Source organism: Chrysochloris asiatica, unplaced genomic scaffold, assembly GCF_000296735.1.
Source record: "Chrysochloris asiatica unplaced genomic scaffold, ChrAsi1.0 scaffold00007, whole genome shotgun sequence".
Taxonomy (NCBI): domain Eukaryota; kingdom Metazoa; phylum Chordata; class Mammalia; order Afrosoricida; family Chrysochloridae; genus Chrysochloris; species Chrysochloris asiatica.
This window is the reverse complement of record NW_006408525.1, coordinates 8,426,495-8,439,226: the sequence shown is the minus strand read 5'-3', so window position 1 is coordinate 8,439,226 and position 12,732 is coordinate 8,426,495. Positions and strand designations below refer to the sequence as shown.

Below are 12,732 nucleotides of genomic sequence, written 5' to 3'. Positions count from 1 at the left end.
TAATTTGAATAATAGTGGTATTAACTAACTGGTCTTCCCTGTAGGCGCATGGATATTATCCTATCACAAACAGCGTTGTACCTCATGACTGATCTGGGTATGTTCTTTTTGACGATGAATGCAACACCATTCCTCTTCAATTTGTCATTCCTGGCATAGTGAACCATGTGGTTGTCAGATTCAAAATGGTCAGTGCCAGTCAATTTCAGCTCACTAATGCCTAAGATATTGATATTTATGTGTTCTATTTCATTTTTGACAACTTCCAATTTTCCCAGATTCATACTTCATACATGCCATGTTCCGATTTACCATGGATGTTTACAGCTGTTTCTCTTCATTTTGAGTTGTGCCCCATCAGCAAATGAAGGTCCTGCGTGTTTATCTCCCAGGGGCTTTACTCCATTCACGTCATGAAGGTCACCTGTACTTTGAGGAGGCAGCTCTTCCCCAGTCGCATTTTGAGTGCCTTCCAACCTGAGGGGCTCATTTTCCGGCACTAAATCTGACAGTGTTTCTCTGCTATTCATAAGGTTTTTAATAACTAAATATTCGGAAGTAGTTCATCACTCTTTCTTCCTAGTCTGTCTTTGTCTGGAAGCTCATCTGAAACCTGTCCACCATGGGTGACCCTGTTGTTATTTAAAATACCGGTGGCATAGCTTTCAGAATCACAGCAATTCACAAGCCACCACAGTATGACATCTTAATGTCTTTATAATTGCATGATTTTTATCTTATGTTTGGCTACCAGATGTTGGGTGCAGTTTCTTGGGGTATGTTAAGGAGGAAAGCATTAAGTGGCCAAAAATATGCTTATTTGGGCTTTTGTAAAACCCATTGTATGTGTATAAATATGAGTTTGGCACTGGCAGGCTTTTTGTAGTAATGGGCCTCAACTTACTGTGAAGACGTAAATAACTAGGGGCCAATACACAGAGACCATTTTGACTCATTTATAATACCAGATCCATGTACAGTTATGATTATTATGTTTTTTAGATTAATTGAACATTTTATTTATTTTCAATATAAAATACCCTTCTTTATTTCTGGTAATCCTGTGTCTGAAGTTTACTTTGTCTCATATTAATACAGCTATATTTTCTTAAGTTAGTTTGCATGGTATGTATGAGGAGACTTCAACAAGTTTGTGGAAAATGGAATTGAAAGATGATGGAATTTTCTACAAACTTATTGAAGCCCCCTTGTATTTCTCTCCATTTAAAATTTTTAATCTGTGTTTTCTGTTTAATATGGATTTCTTATAAACAGGCATGTTGTTATTGTTGTTATGTGCCAAGGAGTCTGTTCTAACTCATAGCAACGCTGCATAGGTTTCCGAGGGGGTAAATCTCTATAGGAGCAGAAAGCCTCATCTTTCTCCTGCGGAGTGGCTGGTGGGTTTGAACTGCTGACCTTGTGGCTAGCAGTCCAGTGCTTACCATGTAGACAGGCATGCTTGCTCTTTGTAATTTACTCTGGCAAGTCTGCCTTTTAATTGGAGTGTGTAGAAGAGTTAAATTTAATGGGATTATTGTGGTGGCTAAGTTTTGTTTTCTGCTTGTTCCAGCTTTGGTCCCTTTCTTCTTTTTTGTTTTTCATTTAATCTTCACTACTATCTTATTCTGTTTCCTTGCTTTGTATTTTAGGATTCACAGTGTGTATCTGTCTTTAGACAAGATTGGCACGTTCAGGGTGGTATGTATGGCCGTAGACCATAGTTGTTGTTGTTGTTAAGTACTGTGACGCCGGTTCCTTGTAGACCATAGTATGCACCTTTAATTTGTGTTGATATTGTTGTTAAGTGCTGTTGAGTCAGTTCCAACTCATAGTGACCCTGTATAGGATTTCCAAGGAAGGGCTGGTGAATTTGAACCACTGACCTTGCAGTCCAGTGCTTTATCCCACAGTGCAACACCAGGACTCCTTAACTTATGATTTATAATTGAAAAAATCATAGAGACAAAAAGTAGAATAGAGGTTGCGTGGACTGGGCTGACCATATGATGGTCTACTTATAAATGATCATATGAGAGGCTTCCAAATGTTCATGGAAAACCTCCATGGATATCTTTTAATGCCATTTTTCATGAATTGTTTGAAGCCTCCTCATATACTTCTTCATATATACCTTACCTGTGTTTTTTGTCATTGTCATTAGGTTTTATTTCCCTGTTATAAACCCTATAATTTTATGTTTGTTATTTTATTTCTATAAGCGTTTTTTATTGTGATAAATAATATAACAAAATTACAATTTAAAACATTTTTAATATAAATTATGTAACAATTTGGGTAACCATCATTGTTACCCATTTTCCAATCCTTTTTTTATCATCCCATATGTAAACCCAGCATTCCTTAAGCAATAATTCTCCTTTCTTTCCTCCCCCATCCATGGTAACCTCTAGTCTTTCTGTCTCTATGAATTTGCCAGTTGTAAACACCTCGTGTTATTGGAATCATACAGTATTTGTCCTTTTATTTCCAGTGTATTTTACTTAGTATAATATTTTCCAGCTAATTCATGTTGTAGCGTGCATGTACCAGAACAGCACCCCTTTTTTGGGGTACATGATATTCTGTTGTATGATGTTCTGTTGTATGATATGATGATGTTCTGTTGTATGAATACGCTATATCTTATTTCTCCATTGGTAGATGTTTGGGTTGTTTTCACATTTTGGTTATTATGAATAATGCTGCAGTGAATATTGGTGTAAACGTATCTGTTTGAGTTCTTATGTTCAGTTATTTTGGAAATTTCTCTGTCATAGGTAATTCTATGTGTAAAGTTTTGAGGAACTTCCAAATTATTTTCTTGAGTGGCTATCCCATTTTACATTCCCACCAGCAAAACATGAGGGTTCCAATTTCTCCAAATCCTTACCAAAACTTATTTCCTGGTTTTGATTTTTTTCATGGATTAAAAAATTTTAGGTTGACAATTTCTATAGCTGCTTAAGGATGTATTTTATAGTCTGTGGTAAATTTAAATCTTGGTTTCTCCTTTCCCTACCTTGGTTGCTTTTAAGATTACTGAGTTTTAGAAATTTGACTATGATGTGTCTTGGTATGATTTTCTTTGGTTCTTAACTTGTTTGGGATTCAATGAATTTCTTGAATCTATGGTTTATAAATTGCATCAAATTTGAAAAAAAATTCACCCTGTATTTCTTAAATTTTTTTTTTTTCTGTCATCCTTTCTGAGACTTTGATTACAAATATGTTTGCTTGATATTGCCCCAGAGATCCGTGTTCATTTTAAAAGGCTCTTTCTTTATTTTAGCTAGTTTCTAAAGCTATTTTTTCAAGTTCCCTGATTTTCTGTAGTGTTTCATTTACATGAATGATTCTCAAGGTTAACTAAATTGTTTTTAATATTGCACTTACAAAGCTTAAATTAACGGAGGTTCTTCAATATTCAGTTTGTAGAGGTCTGATCAAAAATGGAGAACGACAAGATGAGGAAAGTCTTGGAGGAAGACGCAGGACAGATGCCTTACGCTTCTTATGTAAAATGAATCCTTCTCAGGCTCTGAAAGTTCGAGGCATGGTGGTAAGAGATTCCATTGTTTCTATGAGACAGAGGCCTTTATATTAGGATTAAGAACTTTTTTCAAGATGGCTTGAGAATCTTGAAGGGATTGGCAGTTTTACTGATACATAGGCAGTGTCGGGGTTGTGAAGGTCCTACTTTCTGACACCTCGAACTTACCCTTTAATGTTAAGTCAGTTTACCCTTACTTTGAAACAATCAGACCAACCCTCAGGTACTTTAGATTCTAAAGTATCCTGGCCCTTTTCCTTATGAGACTGAGTTGTTTGTTTTTTTTGCATGTTAGGTAGAAGAATGTCATTTGCCTGGCCTTGGAGTGGCTTTGACATTAGATCATACTAAAAATGAAGCTTGTGAAGATGGAGTGAGTGACTTGGTTTGTTTTGTCAGTGGTTTGCTTCTTGGAACAAATGCAAAAGTCCGGACTTGGTTTGGAACTTTTATCCGAAATGGACAGCAGGTGAGGGATACATTTCTTTCTGTATTATAGAAGAAAGGTTAGGATATATTGGCTACAGTAAGAAGTACTTTTAGACCAGTGATTCTCAGATGTATGTCAAGAACCCTCTTGTTGTTGTTTTTAGGTGCCATCAAGAACCCTCTACATTATTAAAATCATTGAGGATGCCAAAGAGCTTTTTCTTATGTGACTTATCTACAAATATTTATCATATTATAAATTCAAACTGAAAAATTCAAAATGCTTATTTAATTTATTAAGCATGTGGTGGTGGTGTACAATGGAGTTGGTTCCGTCTCATAGCGACCCTGTACAGGGTTTCCAAGGGAGCAGAAAGCCTCATCTTTCACAGAACAACTGGTAGTTTCGAACTGTTGACGTTGAGGTTAGCAGGCTGACTCATAACCACTACACCACCAGTGTTTCTTTATTAAGCATAGCAATAATAAATTCATTAATTTGAACTTATGTATATGAGGGGGCTTCAAAAAGAAAATTCCATTATCTTTTAATTTCATTTTTCCGTAAACTTTTTGAAGTCCTTTAATATTTTTTTAATGAAAAATAACTTCTGAAACAACCAAAAAATTATTCAGAGAATGATCTTGTTTTACATTTTACAAGCCTCTTTGATGTTGGGAAAACTGTTTTGTACACTTGTGAGAGAATATGAGTGAGAAGGTAAGTATTGTGTTTGTGCCTTGTTGTTGTTAACTGCCATGAGTCGGTCCCAACTCATAGTGACCCTGTATAGGGTTTCCAAGGAGTGGCTGGTGACTTTGAATTGCTGACTGTGTGGTTCAAACTGACCTTATCCTACAGTGTCACACCAGGACTCCAAGTCTTTGTAAGGAAAAAGTCTTATGTTTGGGATCCCTTGAATGAGTCTTATGAATCTTCAGTGTTTGTGGGTCAGACTTGTGAGAGCTGTTTTATTAGATCATCAAGATAAATTATCAATATATTTAATAGGTTTTATATTGCAACAAATTTTTTTTGGTATCAGTATTTAACTTTTAAGATAGTTGAGTTTTAAAAAATATATTCATAGGTAACTGTGAATATAGACTCACAATGAAGCCTTGTTTTTAACTTGTTGAGACTCACACTCAGCTAGAGTAGCATGTGCCCAGTTTAGTTTCTCCAGCCTACTTTTTCTGTTACAAAATCACCATGCTTTTTGATATCCAAATTCTGCTTTCTTTTTAACCCATTGGTAACTAGTTTTAAGCTTTGCTTTTCTTTAAGTAACCTTTATTGTATGCTTTCTATATACTTGGCACTTGCTGTATGTACTTAACTTGCTTATCTTGTTTGTAATTGTTGCTTGTATACAGTAAAGTCTTCTTTTTTGAACTTAAGGTCTAACATATGCATAGTCCTTTAAAATTTAGAATGACTTTCATGTGTATTTTCTTTTTTTGTTCATTCTTTCATCTATTTAATAGACACTGAGTGCTTGCTCTGTGGCGGACTCAGTGTTAGACCCTACTAAGAAAGAAATGGCTAAGACATTGTCTCTGCCTGAAGAACTATGGGATTGATAGACTTGTAAACTCTTTACCACAGCGATCCTGTGAGTTAAATATTAGTAATATAACTCCCATTTCTTTGTCACTAAGGAAATTGGGGTTCAGAGAGGTTAATTAATATACTTAAAAGTACATAATGAATAACAAAGCTGGGGTTTAAATTCAAGACCTTCTGCCTCCAAAATTGGAGCAGTTTCTACTGTACCATGGATTACTGTTGTTGTTATTAAGCACTGTCAAGTAGATTCCGACTCATGGCGACTCTGTGTATGGTTTCCGAGGAGCACCTGGTGAGTTTAACTGCTGACCTGTGGTTTGCAATTCAGTGCTGATCCTACAGCGCCGCACCAGGAATCCATATACTACTGTTAGTTTTATGTAATTGGAAGTACTATGGAAAAAAATATCTTCCAGTTCAAGTTTTCATTACCTTAATCTTCCTTCTACAACCCATCCAAAGTAGGATGAATATTGTTCAAATGAACCAGTGAAGTTGGGTTTTGAGTTTGGTTCACTGAGTGAAATGAGATTATGCAGTTATGACATCCTCCTCAAATACATCAATTTCAAGTGTTTTAACTGAGGAGCTTTGTTTGAACTTCCTTTTCACTTAGTAACTCCCCTAAGCTTTCTTCCTTTTGTGGTCTGTATTTCTTTCAGAGAAAGAGAGAGAACAGCAGTTCTGTCCTTTGGCAGATGAGAAGGCAGCTTCTTCTGGAGTTGATGGGCATTCTCCCCACAGTAAGAAGTACCCGCATTGTGGAAGAAGCTGATGTGGAGATGGAGCCCAATGTGTCTGTGTATTCGGGGCTGAAGGAGGAGCATGTTGTGAAAGCCAGTGCACTCTTACGTTTGTACTGTGCTTTGATGGGAATCGCTGGACTCAAGTATTCAATAATTTGATATTTTACCTTTTTGTCACTTTACTTTCTTATTTCTAATCTTAAGAAAGTGAGCCAAAGGCCTTTCATTAAGAGGCAAGTTTTCTAATTGCAGAGATATGTTGTTGTTGTTGTTGTTGTTGTTGTTGTGATGTGTCATGGAGTTGGTTCTGACTCATAGCGACCTGTACAGAGTTTCCAAGGCTGTAAATCTTTACGGGAGCAGAAAGCCTCATTTTTCTCCCGTGGAACAGCTGGTAGTTTTGAACTGCTGACTGTGAGGTTCACAGCCCAATTCGTAACCACTACGCTACCAGAGCTCCCTCTGCAGAGATATAGTCTAGCCTATATCAAGAACGAAATCCTAAAGCAGAGCATTCCTAGTTGAGGCATATCCATTTGTTTGGTCTGATTTATATATAGATTTATGTAAAGTGGGAGGGGCCAGGGCATTTTATCCATTTCTAATCACAGTGTAAAGAAAGCTGTAATTTCACTGTAGCTTGATAAAACCGTTATGTAGGATCTGTGATTGATATCTTAACCTGGCTTAGGTAGCTAGTTGAACTAAATAATTCTTTTAAGTTGTTTAGATGTGATTATGAAGCACAAGCGTTCTAAAACCTTACATGGCATCCTTGTAATGTAGTGTCCTCAACTACTATGTATACAGTCTTACTTTTCACCGTTCTAATTGTGAGTATTAATTACCACATTTGAATAATACCAGTTCCCCAACAACATGGTTCAAATTTCAGTTACTTGGTGTATTAACCAAGTAATTGCATTAAGTACAAAGTTCATTGTGAGCTCTTCAGGTCACAAATCTCTGTGTAAATAAATACCAGATTACACCTTGACCATTGACCGGCACTTCACTTTCCAGGCTGTCAGTGATTGCTCACTGTATGTCTGTCATCCAGTTCACACAGACAGCAAAGCATGAAATTGTGTTGCCTCTTCGTCTGTCATCGGTGATCCCACATGCAATTTAAAAATGTATAATTGAAAGAGAGAAGTGACCAATAAAGATGAAAGTATATTAAAGAAAACAAGTGTTAACACTGGAAATGACATTTGAACCAAACGTAAATAGAGGAAATTAGCTGGCCATGGGAATGTTGGCTCTGCCACCATTAAAGAGAATCTGGGTATATAGCCGGAGGAACGTAGTAAAGTTGAACCTGTTGACATAAATGAGGAAAGTGATTGTGGCAAAAAGGATGAAGGTGTCCCAGAGGAAATAATGCTGGCACAAATCTTCATAGTAAAGGAACTTGCAGAGATATTTCACAACATTGAAAGTGCAAAGGATAAACTGTTGTAAGCTGATCTGAACTTGCAAGGGATATGGCAGTTCACCAAGGCACTCCGCTTCATAAATACATATGAATGAAGCAAGGCCTGTATAAACTACTTGGTGACTATTTTACAGAGAAATAGAACACTGTACTTTTTAATGTTTCTAATGACTTCAATTAGTAACTAAATAACTGCTAGTATCTTTATTATTTCCCTGTGTATTATAACTGACTGAGATTTTAGTGTTTAATCAAACTTTTAATGGGCAGAGAGCAATCATAACTTTCCCTATTGTTTGTTAAGATCACATTGTAGCATGGTTTTAGTTTGCATTATCTCATATAGTCCCACACAACTGTGCAAAGTGAGGATTGCCTGTATTTTGTCGGAGGAAACACACTGTAGGTGTAGAATGCAAATAGTTTTACTTTGGACAGTTTTAAGATGATAAAGATTGCATGATTATGGAGGTACCATGATAAAGCTTAAAATTTGTGTTTGAAAAGGTTAAACTGTTGGGAAGTTCACTTTTTCTTCTTCCTTTTCCTAACTAAAAAGATTACAGCCTAATAATGTATTCCTTTTCAGACCAACTGAGGAAGAAGCCGAGCAGTTGTTGCAGTTGATGACAAGCCGGCCTCCTGCTACACCAGCTGGGGTTCGCTTTGTTTCACTTTCTTTTTGTATGCTACTGGCCTTTTCTACACTCGTCAGGTACCCCACTATATACATTGCTCTATTTTGTCAAAGTTGGCTTTTATTTATTTGTTGGAATGCATGTATAACATTAAGGAGCTCTGGTAGTGTAGTGGTTACGAATTGGGCTGCGAACCTCAAGGTCAGCAGTTCGAAACTACCAGCTATTCCGTGGGAGAAAGATGAGGTTTTCTGTTCCTGTAAAGATTTACAGCCTCGGAGACTCTGTACAGGGTTGCTATGAGTTGGAACTGACTCCACGGCACATAACAACAACAACAACAGCAACATGTTAACATTAGATTAGGAGCTAACTATAAATGCTGGCCTATCAAATGAATGGCCAGTGGTATCTTTTTAAATAAAAGGATGTCAGTAGCACTTAGTTATATGCTAGTCAAAGTGTCCAAGAACAGAGATGTCAGTTTGAGGACTAAGGTGCACCCAACACATGCTTGGTGTTTTCCGTAGCCTTATATGCATAGAAAGTTGGACAGTGAATAAGGAAGACCTTAGAAGAATTGATGCATTTGAGCATCAATTGTTGGAGAAGAATATTAAAAGTACCCTGGACTGCCAGAAGAACAAATAATTTTGTGTTGGAAGAAGTACAGCCAGAATGCCCCTTAGAAGCCAGGATCGCAAAACTTCATTTCTCATATTTCAGATATGTTATTAGGAGGGACCAATCTTTGGAGAAGGACATCATGCTTGGTAAATTGGAGGATCAGTGAAAAAGAGGAAGACCCTCAGTGAGCTGGATTGGTACAGTGGCAACAGCAGCAGTGGGCTCAAGCTTTACAACAGTTGGGAGGATTGCGCAGGACAATACTCCCAGTTCTGGGGTTTATTAGGGAAGTTAAAAGGTTACAATTCATGGTTTAGGGCGCAATTCCAGTCAGCTGCTAATAAATGGCCAAAGGACCTGCCACTCCATTGTAAGCCTTAGCCTGAAGGCACTCAGCTCTCCCGATAACTCTGACACTTGTTGAAAGTTTGGTGGGGTATATTATTCTAGGTTGGAAGTACTTGTCTCTGAGAATTTTGGAGATACTATTATCTCCTAACTTCTAATGTTGCTATTGTAAATCTGACATCATTCTGGTTTCTGATCTTTTGTGGGAGCTGTCTTTTTTTTTTTTTTTTTTTTACGTGGAAACACTTGTATTCATTTTATTTTATTTTGGGGATAAAATATATGTAACACAAAGTTTCCCATTTTAATCATTAAGTCTACATTTCAGTGATGATAATTACATCACCATATTGTACTATCAAGGAGCTCTGGTAGCATAGTGGTTACGAATCGGGCCGCGAGCCGCAAGATCAGCAGTTCGAAACTTCCAGCGGGTTCCGCAGGAGAAAGATGAGGCTTTCTGCTCCCGTAAAGATTTACAGCCTCGGAAACCCTGTGTAGGGTTGCTATGAGTTGGAACCGACTCCATGGCACATAACAGTAACAACAACATTGTACTATCAGAGCTCTGGTAGCGTAGTGGTTTTGAATCAGGCTGCTAACCTCAAGGTCAGCAGTTTGAAACTACCAGCCATTCCACGGGAGAAAGATAAGACTTTCTGGTCTCGTAAGATTTACAGCCTTGGAATTCCCTGTGCAGGGTCGCTGTGAGTTGGAACTGACTCCACGGTACTAAACAACATCATTGTACTGTCATTGTCACCGTCCATTTCCAAATGTTTTATGTCACCCTTAATAGAAACTCAGGTGCTCTGGGTTACGAGTTGGACTGCTAACTTTAAGGCCATCAATTCGAGACTACTTAAGTAGTCTCATCACTCACTCCTCAGGAGCACATCAGGCTTTCTGCTCCCATAAAGAAACCTTACACAGGGTTGCTAGGAGTCAGAACTGACTCCACAGCACACTCCCACCACCACCACTAATAGACACTCAGCACCCCGTTAGGATTAATGCTTACTCACTTAATACTTTGTCAATGTGTATTTGATAGTTTAGGTGTTTCATATAAATGGAGTTATATAATTTTTGTTCTTTTGTGTCTGATTTACTTCATTAAGCATGTTTTTAAGGTTCATCCATGTGTCCTCTATGGAAACTGACCTTTAAAATGTTTTTTCTCTGAAAAAGTTTAATTTGAAAGCTTGCCAGATTAGTTTTTGTCAAAATTAGAATTTTGAAATTTCTTAGAGTCGGTATGAGTTTGTTTTCTGCCATTGGCCTAAATACTCAGTAAGCCTGTTCAATCTGGAAATTCATCATGTCTTTTCAGTTTTAGGCAATCTTCATGAATTATTTTTCTGGTATTGTCTTCCCCTTAGGTTTTCTTTATTTCCTATCTAAAACTTCTTACTTGGATATTGTTATGTGCTGTGGAGTTCTGACTCATAGTGACCCTGTACAGGGTTTCCGAGGCTGTAAATCTTTACAGGAACAGAAAGCCTCATCTTTCTCCTGCGGAACAGCTGGTAATTTCGAACTGCTGACCTTGAGGTTAGCAACCCAATTCGTAACTACTACGCTACCAGAGCTCCTTGGACTTCCTGAAATGATCATCTAATTGTCTTATTCTTTCCTATTTGCCTACCTTTGTCTTAGATTGCATTTTAAAACCAGTTTTGTTGAGATACAATTTTATTATAAAATTCATCTATTTAAAATGTATTATGGTAACGGGAGTTCTGGTATGGTGCCATAGGATAAGCATGACCTCAAGGTCAGTTTGAACTGCAAGGCCAGCAGTTTAAGCTCATCAACCGCACCTCAGAAACCCATACAGGGTTGCTATGAGTTGGAACTGACTCTGGCACTTAACAACAACAACAACATGATAACGGATTTGACTTACTCAATGATTTTCAGTTTATAGAGTTATATGGAGTCCTGGTGTGGCGCTGTGGGTTAAGACACTTAACAACAACAACAACAACATAGACTTTATATAACCATCATCACAATCTAACTTTAGAACATTTTCCTCATTCTAAGAAGAAAGTACTTATCAGGGTTTGTCTTCAGCTTTATCTTGTAATTGTATCCAGGTTTTAATTTTTAAGAGCTCATTTTTGCTTTAAACATAAAATCTAGGAATTTCCTTGAAAAAATTCACTGTCACTGGTACATTTCTGTAAACAGATATGTACTTTTTTCATATCTGGTAGCCTTTTGCTTTTCTTTGAGTTGGTTCTGATTAGTGACCCTATATAGTATGTCTGAGGAGCAGCTGGTGGGTTTGAACTGCCAACCTTGTAGATAGCAGTCTGGTGCTCCTCTGACAGTGCCGCACCAGGAGTCCCTTTGATGAGTAGTAATACTTTCTTTCTTAAACTATTAAATCTGACTTAAAGCAGTACCCTTCTGGTATGTTTGATACAGTACACCTGAACAGGAGCAGCTCATGGTTGTATGGCTAAGCTGGATGATAAAAGAAGAAGCTTATTTTGAGAGGTAACATGACTTTATTTGTGTCAGTTACATGAGACTTTCTTAGTCTTTCCTTAATCTCTTTTTGGAAATGTATGTTTTACTTTTGTTTCAACAGTACTTCAGGCGTCTCTGCTTCTTTTGGGGAGATGTTGTTATTGGTAGCTATGTATTTTCATAGCAATCAGCTTAGTGCGATCATTGACTTGGTGTGTTCCACTTTGGGAATGAAGGTAATTTTCTTATATCTTCTTTTTACAAAAAGGTGCATTTTCTTGTGGTGTACAGTAATTAGGTTGTTTTCATTTTGAATAATTGTTTAAAAGTTTTTTACCAAGAGCTATTGGAAAAAAATGCATCCTGAAAAACATTTATTTAAAGAATACATTATTTCTGAATGCAGAAATTAGAAAACACAAAATAGAAGGGAAACTATATTATAATTTCATCACTAAGAGATATCAAATATACTACTGTTAACATTCTGCTATCACTTCTTCACTTCAAATGATATAGTGACATATTTTGTGATTAAAAAAAACTTAGTTCTCATATCAACATAATATTCTAATGCACTATGATTTTAATGGCTCTATTGTAGTCCAATGGAGCCCTGGTGGTGCCATGGATTAAGCATTGGACTACTAATTACAAAATTGGGATTTCGAACCTACGGTTGCTCTGCTGGAGAAAGATGAGACTGTCAGTTCCCATAAAAGTTAGCAGTCTCCGAACTCTGTGGAACAGTTCTACTCTGTCCGTTAGGAGGACTACAAGGAGCTATGATTGACTTGATGGCAGTAGTTTTTGGTTTGCATAATATTCCATCATATGAGTTGATGATAAATTTCTTTTTTTTTTTTTTAATTTTTTTTATTTATTAAATGTTTTTATTTTGG

The 12,732-nt window shown here is 37.0% G+C and overlaps 1 protein-coding gene across 1 annotated transcript in view; it reads left to right on the top strand.

The window, feature by feature from the left end:
- The window catches only part of INTS2 (integrator complex subunit 2), a 66,396-nt gene that overhangs the window by 11,828 nt on the left and 41,836 nt on the right, over positions 1 to 12,732 (top strand). Inside the window, exons 6-11 of the mRNA XM_006832361.1 lie at positions 3,432 to 3,562; positions 3,849 to 4,022; positions 6,215 to 6,441; positions 8,326 to 8,451; positions 11,786 to 11,857; positions 11,952 to 12,066. Of these exons, the coding sequence (XP_006832424.1) occupies positions 3,432 to 3,562; positions 3,849 to 4,022; positions 6,215 to 6,441; positions 8,326 to 8,451; positions 11,786 to 11,857; positions 11,952 to 12,066 (845 nt within the window). The remainder of the gene's footprint in view (positions 1 to 3,431; positions 3,563 to 3,848; positions 4,023 to 6,214; positions 6,442 to 8,325; positions 8,452 to 11,785; positions 11,858 to 11,951; positions 12,067 to 12,732) is intronic.